The sequence below is a fragment of the Melanerpes formicivorus genome, unplaced genomic scaffold (assembly GCF_026170545.1).
Source record: "Melanerpes formicivorus ecotype bairdi unplaced genomic scaffold, bMelFor1.0.p_v2 SCAF_146, whole genome shotgun sequence".
In the NCBI taxonomy this organism is placed as follows: domain Eukaryota; kingdom Metazoa; phylum Chordata; class Aves; order Piciformes; family Picidae; genus Melanerpes; species Melanerpes formicivorus.
This window is the reverse complement of record NW_027142498.1, coordinates 556935-575960: the sequence shown is the minus strand read 5'-3', so window position 1 is coordinate 575960 and position 19026 is coordinate 556935. Positions and strand designations below refer to the sequence as shown.

The following is a 19026-nucleotide window of genomic DNA, read 5'->3' as shown; positions in this document are numbered from 1 at the left end:
GATCTTGCTCCTAAGGCACTCAAGAGAGTTGAAGTGGACATCAAAATAGGGTCCAAAAGAAGCTACAGGGCTCAAAACAACTGTGCAGTGGGGAGAGGGACGTAGTTACACAGGACTGTAAGAAAATAAGTCAGGGAAAATGAATTAAGGACAACTCTTCTAAGGAAGGGAAATGTCATGTTGTGGTAAAAATCACTAAGTCACAGACAGTAATTACAAAGGAAAACAAAAATCTCTGGAAATATTTCCCTTATTACCAAAGGATAAGTCCAAATATCCTCTACACATTTGTTTTCAGCTTTATTTTGTGGCTTCCCAAGGGCATAAGAGAAGAAAATGCAGAATAAGGAATCCAGACAACCTTAGCAGCAGACTGAACTAAGCCCTGTGAGTCAGTAAAGCAGAGGAGTCATCCTTCCTTTCTGCTTTTCACAGGTTCTACAGGATTCTGGGAAGCATGGGAACATGATATGGAAGTTCAAGCTCTGGCATTGCTCATTTCCTTAGACTACTAAACTCTTCATAAAATGCCTTTTTTTTCCCCCCTGAGTGTCCAGAGTATACTCAGTAATGAGTTAAACAAAATGAAGACCACTCAATGTATCAAGTTATAAACAAAATGATTGATTTTAAGCATAGCTCAGCTACCACATATCCATCAAAACAGCATTATCAGCCCCAACTGTGAGATTCTACTCTGCCTTAATTAAGCCAAGTGCTCAGCCACAGTTTAGAAAGATCAGACTCTGACTTGAACATGATTTTAATGTAAGAGATTTTCATACAGTGCAGATTTCCAGACTTGTGACAGCTTAGGAGGACACACTCAAGATGGAGGAAGTAGTAGCTTGGCACTCATGCCAACTTATCCTCACTGTTTGTCCAGGATCTTGCTTCAAAAACATCAGCTGAGCCAGATCATTTTCTTTTCCATAACGTGCATCTGTCCACACCAACTGAATTAGAGACCACCGCCATGTCTCACATGCCACATCAAACAACAGGTCAGCTCAAGCAGCTCAGAGCATGCCTTAGAAACACCAAATCTGCATTCTCTTCCCAGGACACAGAAGCTTTTAGCTCACTTGTCAAAGGTATTTCAAAATATTCAGACATGCATAAATAAATTGACCCTCAGATATTTGAGGCAGTGGTTTCCACAGCAATTGATGTGAAAGTCAGGACTTTGTGAAGTCAGTAAATCTCTTTTGAAATGCACACTCTCTAAAGGCAGATTTTACTGAATCCATCCTTTTTTAACCCTGTCCTCTAAAAGTTTCCCACTTCTGCTGAGAAATGCCACATCATACCTGAAGAGTGACTGTGGTAGAGGCACTCCTCCCTTATTATGGAAGAAATAAGGTAATGAACAGTCCTAAATGACAAGCAACAGACATTTTGAAACGATGGTGTGAGCAGGTTTAATCATTTTACTTCTGTTCTGAGTTGCCTTTGTCCTGGCTTCTTCTGCTAGACAATGGAGAAACAGCAAGAAGCTCAAATGCACCTTTAAAAGAGGGAAGGGAAAAACCATGTAATTGAAAGAAAGCAAGAAGGAATCAAACTGTTTTAAGTTCACTGAGGCAGAGTATTCACCTATTACACTGCTTTCAAGGTCCAGAAAGGTGTTCTGAGCACAAGAAGGTGTCACTCAGTTCAACACTTAATCAGTTCCCAAGATATTCATTGCTGCAAGAGGCTTGTGACAAAGACTTTAAATGTAGCATACCAAAGTCACCACGGTGCTCTAGGAATGATCATACAAACAGCAGATCTCACAGAAACCCAACCTGACTTTTATTAGCAGCTTCTTATAACCAAATATAAACATCATTATCAGAGAATAAGGACCCTTTTGGCTTACTGGGAAAGAGTCAGCTCTCAGTCAGCACAGCAGCCAAGCTGTTAATGAACAGCAAACTCATCCCTCCCTTATCACCAAATGGCCCCCAGACGAGTTCGAGGGCTTCTGCCCCATCCCAGCATAAAAAAAGCATTGACATTCATTTCTCCAGAAGCAGAAATTCTCCACTCTCAGGAGGCTCCATCCATTTTTAAACAATGCCATGAAGTGGATGAAAATACACTGGGTGAGATTCTCAGCTGAGGGTTGTTAAGCAGCAGACAGTACCAGGCAGGAGACAGACATCAATGAAACGAAATACTTCCCAAGCGCAAAAGCTGGCTCACAGGATCTCATGTGAGTATGGAAACAGGGGGGAAACGTGGTTTGAAATTCCAGTGGTCTGGTTTCTAGCCTCTGCTTTTCTTTAAAATAACCTGGAAGAAGAGGGGGAGAAAAAAAAGCATAGTTATCACTGCTTTTCTCAATCCAGGCAGCTATAGTTATCACTGCGTTTATCAATCCAGGCGGCAGTAAGAGAGCCAAAACGCGAAGCTACTCAGACCAAAGGTTCACCTAGCCAAGTAATCTTTTTTTCCCCCCCAAAGGTAGAGTCACCAGGGTAAAAAGCCCAGGGGAAGTGTTAGAAATACAGCAAAAGCATCCAGAAAGATGTCCTCTCAGAGAGCTGTTTGCTTTGTCTGTCTGTTCTGGAATGAGCAGCTTCATAACCATGAATTCTGCAAAATAAAAGGGCTGGGAGGTTAAAATGGAACGGTACTCCCAAGCCCTCAGCAGAGTCCTTGAAGCTCTAACCCCACTAGGCCTAGGCAAAGCCAAAAGAATTGTATTTTATACCATACAGCTCCTTTGCTCACTCTCTGTTTGCAATGCCCTACTGCTTTCTATAGCAAGAGCACACAGACCCCTGGAAGGATATTTTACGGGTCGGAGTTTAAGTTGAAAAAACGAACTTCAAAGCCCAAGTGGGACCATTGAAGTGTTGTTATTAAAACACAGGCAGTTTCCCCTCCTCATCTTAAGCAGAAACCAACCAAAAAAAAACCCAAAAAACCAAAACACAACCCAGTAATAAATGAAGCACAAAAATGTTCAAATAATGTTAAGACTGCAGTTAAAAAGAAATTACAAACGCAGACGATTCCAACTGTAACATTCACTTGGCTACCCTACACATCCTGTATGCATTTCTGTTGCTATAGTAATAGAAAGTACCAAACTAAACATTTCACTGAGGGGCAGGGGGGGGGGGAATAAATGCTGAAGATAAACAGAAGCCACAGGACCCAAATATCAGATAACAGGGAGAGTTCTGTCCCTCCGATTTGCCCAGCGTCGGCAGGTGGTTGAGCAGAGAACTCCCAACTGGCGAGCGAGCTGCTGCGTGAAACCTGGGCAAAGCAGACCCTTTGGGAGAGCAAAATGAGCTGCAGAGGGCAAATTTCAGTCATGCTTGGACACTAATTCTTTCTGGAGACAGAAAGCCGCCTAACAACTTTCTCTTTCCCTTCTTTGCACACACACAACTTACCGTAAGGCAGAGGAGTCCTCCTTCACAGCCATTTACACAGCGCTTTGTTATGCTGAGCTACCCTTACAGCCAGCCACGGTTTAACCCCTGCCGAGTTCCTCCCTTGCCGAGCTCAACGGCCCACACACAAGTACCTGTTTGTTCATGCAGTACCCACACAAGCCTGCAAGAATCCACTTCAAACACAGTATCACAGTATAACTTAGGTTGGAAAGGACCTCGAGGATCATCGAGTCCAACCTATCAACACAGACCCCATGACTAGACCATGGCACCTTTCAGAATAAGCAGGTAAGAACCGAACTGCTAAGATATTTGAAACTCTTTGGACTACCTCACACTTGTCCCACAAAGCTTCATTCGTATTGCTGTCTTCAGGCAGCAGCATCTGAAATAAAGATCCCCCAGCTTTGGAATAGGATTCAGTTCCCTGGGCTTTCAGGCTGGGATGCTTGCAGGTAGAATGCTGTGCAGACTTACCCATCTATTGAAATGATGAATTTAAACATGGCATCATCAAGGGGGAAAGGGCTGTATTTAACAGGGCAAGAGGAGTTAATCTTGGTAAACAGTGAATTATGCCAATGATGGCCTAAAGAACACGACATTTCTGCAGGTTTGGGAGTAATAAACAAAAATCTATCAACACTGAACCAGAAAACTTGTGTGTGTGCTGTCCCAAGACATTTGAGATGGAACAGAAAGTGAAGTGTTTAAAAGGCTTTATTACCTTTGCTGCAGCTATTGCGTGGTCAGGTTTAATCATTTTACTTCGGCTCTGAATTGCATTTGTCCTGGCTTCTTCTGCTAGGCGACGGAGGAACAGCAAGAAGCTCAAATGCACCTTTAAAAGAGGGAAGGGGAAAAAAACCATGTAATTAAAGAAAGTATCAAGAAGGACTCAAGCTGGTTTAAGCACAGTTTGGGGTCGTTTTATTTCAGGGGTTCACTGAGGCAGAGTATTCACCTATTAGACTGCTTTCAGTTCCAGAAAGGTGTTCTCAGGAGGTATCAGTTCAAGACTTAATCAATTCCCAAGATATTCATTGCTGCAAGAGGCTTGTGACAAAGACTTTAAACGTAGTATAGTAAGATCACCACGGTGCTCTAGAAATGATCATACAAACAGCAGATCTCACAGAAACCCAACCTGACTTTTATTAGCAGCTTCTCATAACCAAATATAAACATCATTATCAGAGAATAAGGACCCTTTTGGCTTACTGGGAAAGAGTCAGCTTTCAGTCAGCACAGCAGCCAAGCTTTTAATGAACAGCAAACTCATCCCTCCCTTATCACCAAATGGCCCCCAGACAAGTTCAAGGACTTCTGCCCCTTTCCAGCATAAAAAAAAGCATTGACATTCATTTCTCCAGAAGCAGAAATTCTCCACTGTCAGGAGGCTCCATCCATTTTATTCCCCCAGCTCATCACTTATTTAACCTTTTTCCATGGAAAGGACTGGTAGGGCAGTCTCCTGTTCACGGCAGAAAGCTGCTCTGCTAGGACAGACGCAGCAACAACTTCGGCAGCCGAGGAACTGCTCCAACCAGACCAAAAACTGGCAGCCACAAGCACCCCTGTGCAAGAAGGGACCCATAGCACGAACCCCTTAGTGAACATTACATGAACCCTTTGAACAGCCCAACCTGAACACTGGCAACTGCAGCTTTGGTGAATTAAACTTTCCCAAGGAATTAAACTTCCCCATGGAATTAAACTTCCCCATGGAAAGCGTGCAGAAAAGGATTTCTCACTCAAGAGCTCAGAAGAAAATATTACTGAAGTGCAGGCCCATTTTATTTCTCTGAAGTAGGTGATAAAAGTTGCCCTGCCATTCCTGATCTGCAAAGCCTAAAAGGAGAGGGACAAGTTAGAGTTTATGGGAAATGCACTGGCAGTGGGTTTGCAGCACAAAGAAGCTGTTAGAGGACAGGCCTTTTAGTCTTCCTAGGACAAGCCATTCAGGGTTGGTTTTCTTTTGAATTCTCCTGAACTAAATGAAGCCAGCCTGCAACAGTTAAGTTTGCATAATATTTGGCGTGCTTTGGAAGCAAAAAAAAAAACCATACAGCAAAAGCAGATCTTCCTGTAGATTCCTTTAGGCAAATATCAAAGCTGGCTTTAAGCTGGTCCCTAGCTACTCACGCAGAAATCATCTCCAACGCAATCAAGCAGTGGCACTAAAAGTGTTCAACGTTAGAACTCTTATTACTAGACTTATCACCATGGAGGTGAGATTTCTGGGGGAGGAAGAAGAAAAGCTTCCATACATGCAAGTCATCTTGCTGAGATACCCAGAGGCAAAAGTGGCAACTCTAAAACTGCCTGCAAGATCTGCGCCTGCTCGCGGCATCACTGTAACTTAATTCTCCCGCTTTCCAAGGGAACTCTTGCACGTGAAGAAGCTTCCCCTGAGCTCCTATAGATATAGAGATGGTCATACAACTACAGTCAGAACTTTCTACAACAGAGCACACATGCTAATAAATATTCCAGATTCTTAAAGGCAACTGAGAACAGGTAAGGAAAGGCAGAACGCTTGAATGCCACGACTAGGGCATCCCCTTGGTTGAAAAGCACTGCTTTGATACATATTAGATTATTGTCCCTCTGCATCACATTCACAAGCAGTTTTGAAAACCACCACCCATGAAAACCACCTTCCACAACAGAATGCTTGCCTCCCAGAAGAGGAAAGTTGTAAAGTTTCAAGAAATGTGTAAAAACTCAGAGTGCTACTCGCAGAGCACCATCCACGTACCTGCTCCAGCACAGCTAATGAACAGCAGGGACAAGCTCCCTCTCGTTTTCTTTCGCTGCCCTAACTTCAGAGCAATTCTTTAGAGTACATTTTGCCTTCAGTATGCATTTAGTCATCACTCTGTGCCAAAGATGAAGGAAAAAGGTTCATTCAATGCAACGTTTTAAGCGTTTTCTGCAACGCAGATACAAACCTGTTCTTCTAGCACTAAAAAACCAGCAGCTGAGCTCCTATTTCTCTGCTGTAAATTCAAGCCAGAACAAAGTTTGCAGGCTTTTCTTCTCAGATCATAGCAGGGAGATAGCTGAATTTCAGGGTTTTTTTTTCCCCAAAAAGGGAAATAAATGCTTGAATTCTAGGAGAGCTGGAAAAACCTTAATCACTACTCCCATCTCTTCACTCAAAGAAATCACCACATTCCCCCAAAGCCCAGCTTCTTGAGAAAGACTGCAGAAATTAGCTAGCTGCACCGTGCACAGAGAAAGTGTTAACACTTAGGATGAGGGTGCTGACAAAGCTTCACATTTCCAAGAGACAAAATAATCCTATAAGCAAAGCAGCAACTTCATGCAGCCATCTAACAAAACGGTCTGAGTTTTTATGTCTTGCTTAGCGATCATGTAAGATGGCATTTGTTTATCAAGGAAAAACAATCACTGAAGGTCAGGGAAAGGAGAACAATCTGCTTATGTGATAAACCAGGCAGGCAGAGCTCCTCGCTGGACACAGCACACTCAAACTTGAAGGAAGATAGCTCAGAAACTGACCCAGCCAATTCTCCTTGCTCCCTGCAGAAGACAAAAGCGCTCTGCTCAGAATGTTTATGGCTTCATCTGAAGCCAGCTGCCATACGCATTTCTGAAGCATGCAACCTAACCATTCTTACAAGGGTCGCTGGGAGTAAGAGAGACACTAAAAAAAAACCATCCCCTCAAAAGCTGTTACTTATTGTGATGAGTGGAGGAATAATTCGTGTCAATCGGATGACTTCGATTAAGATAAACTCCAAAGCAGAAACTCTAAAGCAGAAGTATGGATGGGCTAAATAAAAAGGTGAAACTAAAATGTGAGAATAGAATAGAATAGAATAGAATAGAATAGAATAGAATAGAATAGAATAGAATAGAATAGAATAGAATAGACAGTAGACTGAAATATTAGGGAAGCTAACAAACAGCTTGTGTGAAAAACAGGGAACCAGACCCAGGAAAATTGGGGAATATGCTTGCATAGCTTGAGTAAGATATCTTCTTTGATTATAAAATGTTCTATATTACATTATTTGCCTTTCTATTATTGTTTATATTTAATTTGCTTTATTATATACATGTAGAATCTAATAGAATAGAATAGAATAGAATAGAATAGAATAGAATAGAATAGAATAGAATAGAATAGAATAGACAGTAGACTGAAATATTAGGGAAGCTAACAAACAGCTTGTGTGAAAAATAGGGAGCCAGACACAGGAAAATTGGGGAACGTGCTTGCATAACTTGAGTAAGATGTCTTCTTTGATTATAAAAGGTTCTATATTATTTGCCTTTGCTATTATTGTTTGTATTTAGTTTGCTTTATCATATTGATGGAGAAGATAGAATAGAATAGAATAGAATAGAATAGAATAGAATAGAATAGAATAGAATAGAATAGAATAGACCAGACCAGACCAGACCAGACCAGATTGGAAGAGACAGTAGAGTGAAATATTAGGGAAGCTAACAAACAGCTTGTGTGAAAAACAGGGAACCAGACACACCAAAATTGGGGAATATGCTTGTATAACTTGAGTAAGAGATCTTCTTTGATTACAAAATGTTCTATATTATATAATTTGCCTTTACTATTATTGTTTATATTTCATTTGCTTTATTCTATATATGTAGAAGCTAGAATAGAATAGACCAGACCAGACCAGATTGGAAGAGACAGTAGGCTGAAATATTAGGGAAGCTAACAAACAGCTTGTGTGAAAAATAGGGAACCAGACACACTAAACTTGGCGAATATGCTTGCATAACTTGAGTAAGATGTCTTCTTTGATTACAAAATGTTCTTTAGTATGTTATTTGCCTTTGCTATTATTGTTTGTATTTTGTTTGCTTTATTATATACATGTAGAATCTAGAAGAATAGAATAGACTAGACTAGACCAGGTTGGAAGAGGCAGTAGAGTGAAATATTAGGGAAGCTAACAGCTTGTGTGAAAAATAGGGAACCAGACACACCAAAATTGGGGAATATGCTTGTTTAACTTGAGTAAGAGATCTTCTTTGATTACAAAATGTTCTGTATTATATAATTTGCCTTTACTATTATTGTTTATATTTCATTTGCTTTATTCTATATATGTAGAAGCTAGAATAGAATAGAATAGAATAGACCAGACCAGACCAGGTTGGAAGAGACAGCAGACTGAAATATTAGGGAAGCTAACAAACAGCTTGTGTGAAAAATAGGGAACCAGACACAGGAAAATTGGGGAATATGCTTGCATAACTTGAGTAAGATGTCTTCTTTGATTATCAAATGTTCTTTAGTATATTATTTTCCTTTGCTATTATCGTTCATATTTTGTTTGCTTTATTATATCTCTGTAGAAGCTTGAACAGAAAAGAATAGAACAGACCAGACCAGACCAGACCAGGTTGGAAGAGACCGTAGAGTGAAATATTTGGGAAGCTAACAGCTTGTGTGAAAACTAGCCTATGTAACAATAATAAGCTGCTCAAGGATGTGCAAGGAGAAGAGTCGATTCCACAGAGTCGGTTGGTGGCAAGAAATGTGGGAACAGGAGTTGGGAGTAATGCTTGCAACAATACAGCTGATATAGTAGCAATCACAAGGACCCTGCATGTAACCAGACGTGCTGTTGATCAACTAAAGTATTACATCCCCTAGAACGACCACCAAGATGCCTATTTCAGAAATTAATTTGATTAGACACACCTTTTTGTATGAATATGTATTAGGAATGGAATACTTAAAGAGGAACTAGATCGTGCTTAGTGTGCGTGTTGGCGGAGCGCAGACTCCCCATGCACCCAGCGCTGTTTGCTTGCCTTTTATTGCCTTAAATTGCTCTGTTCAAACTAAAATCGTTTTTAATCGAATTTTAATTGGCTTTGTCATTTGTAACAGCTGCCATACACATTTGTAAAGCATGCAACCAAATAATTCTTACAAGGGTCGCTGGGAGCAACAGAGACACTGAAAAACATCCTCTCAAAACCTGTTACTTATCTAACTACGAAACTCCTCATCCTCCTTTAAAAAGAAAGAGAACTAAAGCAGCACTCCAGCTGTTTTGATCATTTATTCATAGAGATAAGGAGCTGCTATCCACATGGCTAGCTGAAGAACATCATGGACAACCACCAAGCCTGGACACTCCTGTTTAAAGGTGAAAGGCAAACAGCCAAGCCTTTAGTGTTAATTAAAAACCATTTAATTCGGCGTCGTCAGAATCTAAGCTTCCACCCCGTTATTAAAATTCATTCTCATCTCCTCCTTTGTGTCAACACCTGCACAGTCATATTTGAAGCCCGTTAGTTTTAGGCACTAATTCACTGATTGTCTTTGCAGCACAGGAACACTAGTGCCAGGAGGAAGAGCGAGCTGGGAAGCAACAGCGAAGATCTGGAGGCATGTCCCGCTTAGCCCTTTTCAGACAGCTGTGCTACCTTGAAGCCCAATTAACATGACCAAGGAAACACAAACCAACTAAACACTACAAAAAGTGTTACTAGTGATTGTGCAAGTTCAATTAGCTGACTACTACTTCCACTGAGTAAGCTGAGTGGCTCTGAGCACGAGTAGCAAGGGATCAGATCCGTAAGTACACGAAATACTCCAGAGATAGTGAAAGCCATAGGAAGGGATCACATTTTTATTAGCCCAACCAGAAAAAGATGTACAGTTTGCACTCAGATGTAAACCCTCTCATCTAGTCACCACATTCACTCATTGTGAAGTCAAAGATGTTTTGTATGTGCACAGATATTTTTTTTCCAAGACAGCTACTCCGAGCTCTCTTCAAGCTGGGTTTCCTCGCTGAAGTCGAGTCTTTTCTTGGTTAGACAAACCCTTCCCATGCCACAACTCTCTTGTCGCAGGTCAGAATGAAGCCAGCTTTGCTGGCCTCAGTTTTCTTAAACTGGGTGGCTATGGGTCTCTTAACCCCACACCTTTATGGCAGGGGTTTTTAAACCACGCGCAGGATCTCAACACCTCATTCTCATTAAATTACTCACAAGACTTATCACTCCTTAGTTTTGGACTGAGATTACTTAGATGTCCTCCTACAAAAACGCGATCATTCACGCTGCACAGTTTAGCAACTCGTTAGCCACAATTCGGCTGATTAACATCTGTAGAGTCAAATCGCTCTACCCCAACAACAAACATCTCCACCTCACAGCCACATAACCCAAATTCCTACTGCTCAGTTCACCTACTCTCGGAACAGCAGGGTTTATATACAGTGACACAATGTTTATGCATCAGCCTGGCCCCGAATCCCCAAACTCACAGTCAGAAATTTACAACACAGTAGCCACCAGCAAAGCAGAAAGCTGCAATCACTACTTACTAGCATTTTATTAGCCTAACCAGTCATCCATCTCCCCACGAACTTGGCCTCCTCTCTGCCTGAAGGTCACTGCAGAAGTATCATTAATAGTAGCTTGACATCCCATTACCTCCAGCCACTTTTAAGTGCTCCGGTGCGACCCAACCACCTATGTCTTCCAAACGATAAAACATTTGGAGAGCAACTATGCCTCATTAGGGGAATCTGCCCCCCAGGCAAGCAGAATAGTTGCAGCTGCTTGCCATGGCCAAAAGCACAACTGCTCCTGGTCACAGAATCACGGCACGGTAGGGGCTGGAAGGGACCTCTGAGGATCACCGAGTCCAAGCCCCGTACAGAGCAGGATCACCCGGAGTAAATCAGAGAGGGGCAGGTTTGGAATGCCTCCAGAGATGGAGGCTCCACTCTCTTGGTCCAACACTCCAGCACCCTCAAAATGAAGCATATTTTTTCCTTTATGTTTATGTTCCAGTTTGTGTCCATTGCTCCTTGTCCTGCCACTGGGCGCTACTGAGAAGAGTCTGGCTCCATCCTCCTGACACTGGCCTATCGATCAGCACTAATGAGATCTGACAAGCAAAGAAGAAGCTTCATGCAGATATCTAACAAAATGGTCCGAATTTTTATGTCTTTCTTAACGATCATGTAGAGAAGACATTCGTTTATCAAGGAAAAACAATCACTGACGGTCAGGGAAAGGAGGACGATCTGCTTATGTGATAAGCTAGGCAGGCAGAGCTCCTCACTGGACACAGCACCACCGCAGATCTAAACACAAAGGATGATCGCTCAGAAACTGACCCAGCCAGTTCTCCTTGCTCCCTGCAGAAGACAAAAGCGCTCTGCTCACAATGTTGATGGCTTCACCTGAAGCCAGCTGCCATACGCATTTCTAAACACCCCTCTTTGTTTTACCTGTACTGCCACTGTGGAGTAGGAAACCACTCGTTTCCAGCCTATTTTGGGATGTAGGAGTGCGTATTAGGCATGTGTATGGGTGACAACATGGTCTTTAACAAATTCAGTCCCTAAATGGCAGAACAAACTAAAAAAATAAGGCGAGTTCACCCAGGGCCGGCTTTAAGCTCAGGCTGCTCTCCTCCAGGCTGAACAGCCCCGGGCCGGCGCTACAGCCCCAGGTTCCCCCGAGGGAAGACGCCTAGAGCCGGGCAGTTCATCCCGTGAGCACCCCGCACTGCCCCAACGGCTTGGAGCCGCCGCTGCCGCCAGCCCGTGCCCGGGGAAGGGGCCAAGGCTGGGGTGGAGCGGAGAGGCCCGCACGCTGCTCCCGGCCCGGCGCCCGTCCCTCCCCTCCTTCCTCACCAGCAGGTCGGTGTTCGCCGCCAAGCGTAAGCTGGGCTTCTCGCTCTTGATGATTTTGCGCAGAGTGCTGCGGGGCGCCGTGCGCTTCATCTCCCTGCTCCCGTCCGCCCGTCCCGCCGCCGCCGCCGTTCGAATCCGCCGCCCTGGCGCAGGCGCGCTCCCGCCGTGACGCACTTCCCAACGGCCGCGCAGTGGCGCGGGCCCGTGCGCGCCCCTCCCCTCCCCTGCCCTCTGCCTCCGGTCCCGCGGTCCTGGGGCCGCGTTCCCCTGGAAACCGCTTCGGGAGCTCTCGTCCCTGCGGCAGAGCCGAGCGGCCGAGCAGCCGCCCGGAAAGCGGAGAGGGAAAGAGGTGCCGGGGTCACCTGCGGCTCCGGGGCACTCCTTCTGTGTTCGGCTTCGGGCAGCGCCGGCACCAGTCCCGTGGGTTTCCCGAGCGCCCTTCGGGTGCGGCGTGCCTGGCCCCAGCCTTTCCCCGAACCGTTCCCCACTTCCATCAGCCCCGGCTGACAGGCGGAGCCTGGTCCCGTCCCGGCGACAGCGGTTGCCGGCTCCCAAGTCCCCGTCCCCGTGGCGGTGGTGGCGAGCGCGGGTGAGGAGCGCTGCCGGTGCCGGGCTTAGAGACCGGTCCCCGATGGGCGCTGCCAGGGTCCTGAGCCCGCAAGCGGCTTCGTGTGGAACCCCCGCCCCTGTACGCTAACTGAAACTTCCTTCTAGCGTGCACAAATTGCTCCGTCTTCCGCACAGGCCTTGGTTAACCAAGAGGAAAAACTACGGACACGGCAGCTGCCTGGCTGCCCTTACTCAGCCTTCAAAGCGGGCAGCGGTGTCCCGAAAGGTGGCACAAGGCAGGGGCACCGGCACGGTGTTGCCTAAATGAGCCTCGGGCGAGGCTGTTTGCAGTCACCTCCCAAGCGTGACAATTTGTTTGCTGGAGAAGTGGAGGGCGTTGTGCAGCACCTCTGCTCCCTCCATCATTGCTTGCTGTGACCCTGCCGGCAGATGTGCCACCAAACGGTCTAAGCTGGGCGGGCTGCAGGACCAGTCAGCACCACAAACCTGCACTAAAATGAGCCTGGAGTGATAGGTTCTGCGCAGAAATCCCGATAAAATGCCACATTAGTAGAGTTCTGGCAGTGACTTGATTGTATACAGAAGCACCCACTAGGTCTGAAATCAGCTAGCACTTTAAAAATGCCATCCTTTCACACAGTGTTAAGGGTTGGATAGGACCTCTGGAGATAATACATTGAGTCCAACGCCCTGCAGATTCACCTAAAGAATGCCATACAGGAACCAGATGGGTTTTGAATGTCTCCAAGGACAGAGACCACCACCTCTCTGGGCTGCCTGTTCCAGTGCTCTGTCACCCTTATGATTAAATGGAACTTCTGATGTTCAAGTTTATGCCCAGTGCCCCTTGTCCTGTCACTGGGCACCACTGGAAAGAGCCTGGTCCCATCCTCCTGACACACACCCTTTAAGTATTGATGAGCATCGAGGAGATTATCCCCCTCAGCCTTCTCTTTACCAGACTAAAATCCTCAATTCTTTCAGTCTTTTCTCGTAAGAGAGATGTTCCACTACCCTAATATCTTTGTAGCCCTTTCTCTAGCATCTGTCCCTCCACTGCTGTTCTGGCTGAGGGATGCTGCTGACTGAAGTACAGGTTTCCCCACAGAGGGGCCCCTGCAGCTTGGCACTCACAGTGTATTTGGACTGTGTGTACTTAGTTGGAGAAGGGGTCAGGATTTCATACTGAGGTATGGAGCTTTTCAGCATATTTATTAGTTTCTTGTTTTCTTTGGCCTATGGGATGCTTGCAAACTTGAATCAATAAGAGAAACAGATCCTTTCAAAGTGATCAGCACCCAGAGATGACTCAGTTGCTGAAGTATGTTCTTAAATCTCTACGAGTTGGTATTTGAGTTAATTTTGTGATCTGCTCAAAAAGCAGCCAAAATAGAGTAGGATATCTGACAGCAGGAGAGAGTTTCAGATCTGCCAGGGCTTCATCCTCTGTCAGGTATTTGAAACCCATGCTTTGTTCTTTTAGCTTTGCCTGTCACTTGCCATTAATTGCCAGCGTTGATGCAGATAATCAAGGTCTCAAGATGTTGGGGTGTTTTTTTGCCTGAAAAACACACTAAAAGAGTTTTATTTTTTTCCCCCCTCCAATTTAATAACAATCATAGGTAATGGCTCAGCAGCACGGGTGGAAGTAAATGTTTGTTTCTCAGTTAACCGAGTGGCTATGACTCAGGAGCTACATAGGGTCATATATTGTAATGCTCCATATGTGTATATATATATATACACACACACACAGAAACTTGCATTGAGATCAGCAATAATTCAACCTGTCAGCAGATTGAAATCTACAGCTGGGATAAATCAGTGGCTCCACTGGACCTTGCCGGAGCTGAGAACTGGGCCTTGCAATCTCACGCTGTCTCTGGTAAGCTGGTGCGGGCAAGCCCTTCGCAAACGCTGCGAGCTGCAAAAGTGCCTCCACTGTGGGTCTCAGGCTATGAAAATGCATCACAGAAACTGGAAACTGTGCAGTGGCCTGCATGAAATGACAGACACTGAGCCTCGAGGCGAGTAACCGTAGCTTTCATCATGGGCTTGCCGTATAGAAAGTGACGGAGTAAAAACATCACTAAGTCTAACGCTCTTAGACTTCTGTTGGTTCTAATAGCTTCACATTTCTCCTGAGCTGTTCTTTGGGGTTTAGCCACAGAAAAGAATAATTCCAAGTGCTGCCTGAAATCTACTTATTTACCAGATTCCCTTCTTTTATTACTATGGTTTTGGGGGGGGATGAATGCCATTAGTTACTGCAAGCAATTGATACCAGAGATCCAACAGAAAACTTTTACATTCTAGCTCTGATTTAGTGAATGAACATGACCTTCAATAGCTAAAATATCTGCTTGAATAAGTATTTCACCAGTGAAGCTAAAATGTCTCCTTCAATATGTATGTTAATCCCTTTTTCAGTGAAGGTAAAATGTCTCCTTCAATGTGCATTTTAATCCCTTTATCAGGGAAGCTAAAATGTCTCCTTCACTATGTATTTTAATCCCTTCATCACTGACTGTTTCTACAGAGCTGATTTCTGAGTAGTTTAATTTCAGCACAGGAGTACTGCAGGACAAGAGGCAATTATTTTGCTGTACAGTGTGCATTGCAATGAGCAAAAACGACTGTAGAGGTTAACTAATTTTCACTGAAATCCCAACTCTTTAAATGATTCCTCTTGACACAGAGATTCCTTTTTACAGTGCATCACAGAAAACTGCAAACTCACATTGTTTCTGACTCTTTTTTTTCTGATAGAATCCATAGTGCTCTGTTTGAATGCTATTGTGAGTCATTATTTAACTAGCTGGGAGAATAAAGCAAAAGGTTATTTTCAATGAGTTCTTGTCGAGGTGAAATTGTTTTGTCATGCTTGTGGAGCTGTATTACAAGGGGGGGGGAAAGAAGTCAGCGCTGTGCCTCGTTTGCCTGTTCAAAAGCTGCAGGGGTTTTGCACTCATTTTTCTGCAAGCAGTTTTCAAGCAGACTGCTGAGAAGTTTCCCTTCTTCAGCTGCTGAAGTGTTTTGAGTGCACATTGAGTCCATGTTGTGAACTGGGTGTGCTCCGTGGCATCAGCTGCGGCACCACATCGTCCCAGTTTCTCCAGCGGTGCTGCTCTGTCACTTGGAGTTCAGCCTGGTACTGCTGAGAGGAACACGGAAAATTCAGCCCTTCTTTCCTTCGAGAAGATCACCTGTGCAGTGCTTTTGAGTCAAGGCAATGTCAGTGGTGCTGTTTTGTCCCTTTTGCTTCCAGATTATGTGGGTTTCTTGAGGATGGTTCCACACGTTTCAGTGACTAGAAAGAGGCCAAGCTCGGGGCCGTCACTGCTGAACTGCAAACCAGCAATTCCCCTCTCATCCCCCCTCCATTTCTGTAAGGAAAGAGATTAATTTAAAGCCTAATTTAAGCTACTTCTTTAATACACTGGAAGCTGAAACAAGGGCAGTATTGATTAACTTGAATAGTGGCATTTCCTTGATGTGAAACTTTTCTAAGCTCATCTTAACTTGTTTAAATTGCTTCTCCCAGGCTGTATTTTATAACTATTAGTTAAATTGTTTTCTTTCTGCATTTCCACATTTGTCTTCAGTCAGATTCTTCACCAGCTCTCCATCAACTCATGCTTTTAGAGTCAGCCTTCCCAGAGAATGCTGGAGAATTCCAGATCTTGAAATTACAAATCACTTGTTAAGAGATTTCTTGCTAAGCCAAAGGGCCCTCAGTTTCTTCTCCACTCAGGTGCAGGCTGTTAATACTTTCTGATGCAGTTTCTGTGGTTGATGAAAAGACTTTGAAACTAATCCTGGATGTGAATGTCAAAAGCCTCAAATCTCCTCCTTCAGTGATGAAAAGATCTCTCCAAAGCAGAACACAACAATTCAGCAAAAGTAAACTCTGCTCTGATGTAGTTGATAGGCTTGATCAGAGTGGCTGGAGCACACAGACTGATTCTCCTGTTACATCTGTATGTTCTTCCTGCTCTGTGTAGGACAATCCAGGTGTGGTTGAATACTTTTGTGGATGACAAAGGAAAGGAGAGACTACAAAGGAGCAAATTGTATGGCTTTTCTCTCCTCTGTGGAACTTAGGCAAAACCTCTCACTTGAAACAGAAGGTGGAAACAGCAATTTTAGCAAGAGGCTTTCCTCTGGTGGCTGTCACTATTAAAGCAGTGACAATAATTTAATTGCCTTAGTAAATACTGGAAGTTCAAAGATGTGTTTAGCATCCACCTTTTCATGAAGAAGTCTCTAGGAGCCATTGCTTTTGACATTACTTTTTCTTTCTTTTTCTTTCAATTTAGCTCCATTTTTCTCTGTTTTCAGACCCACTGTTGAGCAGTGAAGAAGAAGAAAGGCAAAATACCAGCAACTCTATTTGAAAGTCAGACTATTTGCTGATTTTAGGGTTTACACTTTAAGCTTCAGCTCTGCTTTTCAGGACATTCTGTGTATCAGCTCTCTGTGTATCAGGCTCTGCGAAGAGCCTGGCCAAAAGCAGTTGCGTTTCCACGAGCCAGCTCCCTCCTGCCTGTTGGAACTGCTGGGTTTGCCTTCATAAGAAAGTACAGGCAGAGAAATCCCAGCTCAGCAGCCACTCTTACCTTCAGAGGTATTCCTCATCCACTTGCCATGCCAGCAACTAGAATGTATCAGTCTCACTGCTTTTGGAGGAATTTAATGCAGGATCAATTTGAGATCCATCTCCTACACTCCATTTAATCCTGTGAGAGAAAACTGTTTATTTTTAGGTGCCCCAATGAAATCCATTAAGATGGAGAGACCACCCCCCAAATAATTAACTCCAGGGACCCATTTTGTCTGCGTTCAGGTGACTCCTCTCAGTGCTTTTGTTGGAGTTTGACATTGTTTGCATTCTGCTCCTGGATCTGCTGCACCTATTTAATGCCACTCATATTTTCCTCTCCCAAACTCCAGAAGGAGCAATGTTCTCTTCTGCAGATGTCACGCTTTCTGCAAGCCAGGAGGATCTTCTGGCACCTCTACTCTGAGCAGCTAACTCAGACCTGTCAAAACCCCCACCACCAGCCAACAAAAAACCAACTACCACCTGCTCTGACAAGCTTTTACAACCCTAAAGCCTCAAAACTAGTGGTTGCTTGCCTCTCCCCCTAAAAGTATGTATTTATGCAAATTACAAAGAGTGCAAAACTTACTGACATTCCCTGGGATCTTACTTTCCTGGATACTGGTCTAGTTGGAATGGAATGGAATGGAATGGAATGGAATGGAATGGAATGGAATGGAATGGAATGGAATGGAATGGAATGGAATAGCATAAGAATGGAATAGACTAAGAATAGAATAGAATTAGAATAGAATAGGGTGGAGTGGAATGGAATGAAATAGAATGAAATAGAATAGAATGGAGTGGAATGGAATAAGAATGGAATGGACATAGAATAGAATAGAATAGAATAGAATAGAATAGAATAGAATAGAATAGGTTGGAATGGAATGGAATGGAATGGAATAAGAATAAGAATAAGAATAAGAATAAGAATAAGAATAAGAATAAGAATAAGAATAAGAATAAGAATAAGAATAAGAATAAGAATAAGAATAGAATTGGAATAGGTTGGAAAGGAAAGGAATGGAATGGAATGGAATGGAATGGAATGGAATGGAATGGAATGGAATGGAATGGAATGGAATAAGAATGGAATGGACTAAGAATAGAATAGAATTAGAATAGAATAGGGTGGAATGGAATGGAATGGAATGGAATGGAATGGAATGGAATGGAATGGAATGGAATGGAAGAATAGAATAAGAATGGAATGGAATGGAATAAGAATGGAATAGACTAAGAATAGAATAGAATTAAAATAGAATAGGGTGGAAAGGAAAGGAAAGGTATGGAATGGAATAGAATAGGGTGGAATGGAATGGAATGGAATGGAATGGAATGGAATGGAATGGAATGGAATGGAATGGAGTAAGAATGGAATAGAATAATAATAGAATAGAATAAGAACAGAATTAGTATAGAATAGAATTAGAATAGAATAGAATAGAATAGAATAGAATAGAATAGAATAGAATAGAATAGAATAGGTTGGAAAAGACCTTTCAAGATCATCAGTGTGGCAGTGCTTAATTGCAGTGGCCATCCGCTGAGAACTCCAAAACTAATAGATGTTCCTTCACTGCCAACTTTGAAATTGTATCAGGCAGAGTAAACCATCAAGCCTAGTGGTTTTGCTTCACTTTGGTTTTCACTTGAAGGCTAGCAACAGCTTTCAGCCCCACTAGAAAAGACCTTAGCTCTCAGCTCCCACAAGGACCGTGGTATTTTTCCCCAACTGCCTTTTTACTTCAGTCAGGAAGAAATCCCTAGAAGACTG

At 43.6% G+C, this 19026-nt stretch overlaps 1 protein-coding gene across 1 annotated transcript; it reads right to left on the bottom strand.

Annotated features, from left to right (window-relative positions):
• Positions 1-243: 243 nt before the first annotated feature.
• CENPW (centromere protein W) lies at positions 244-12214 on the bottom strand. Its single transcript, XM_068168637.1, has 3 exons — positions 12074-12214; positions 4126-4239; positions 244-2280 (listed from the first exon to the last, which is right to left on the bottom strand). The coding sequence occupies exons 1-3, from the start codon at positions 12161-12163 to the stop codon at positions 2254-2256; spliced, it is 231 nt and encodes a 76-aa protein (XP_068024738.1). The 5' UTR covers positions 12164-12214; the 3' UTR covers positions 244-2253.
• Positions 12215-19026: the final 6812 nt, after the last annotated feature.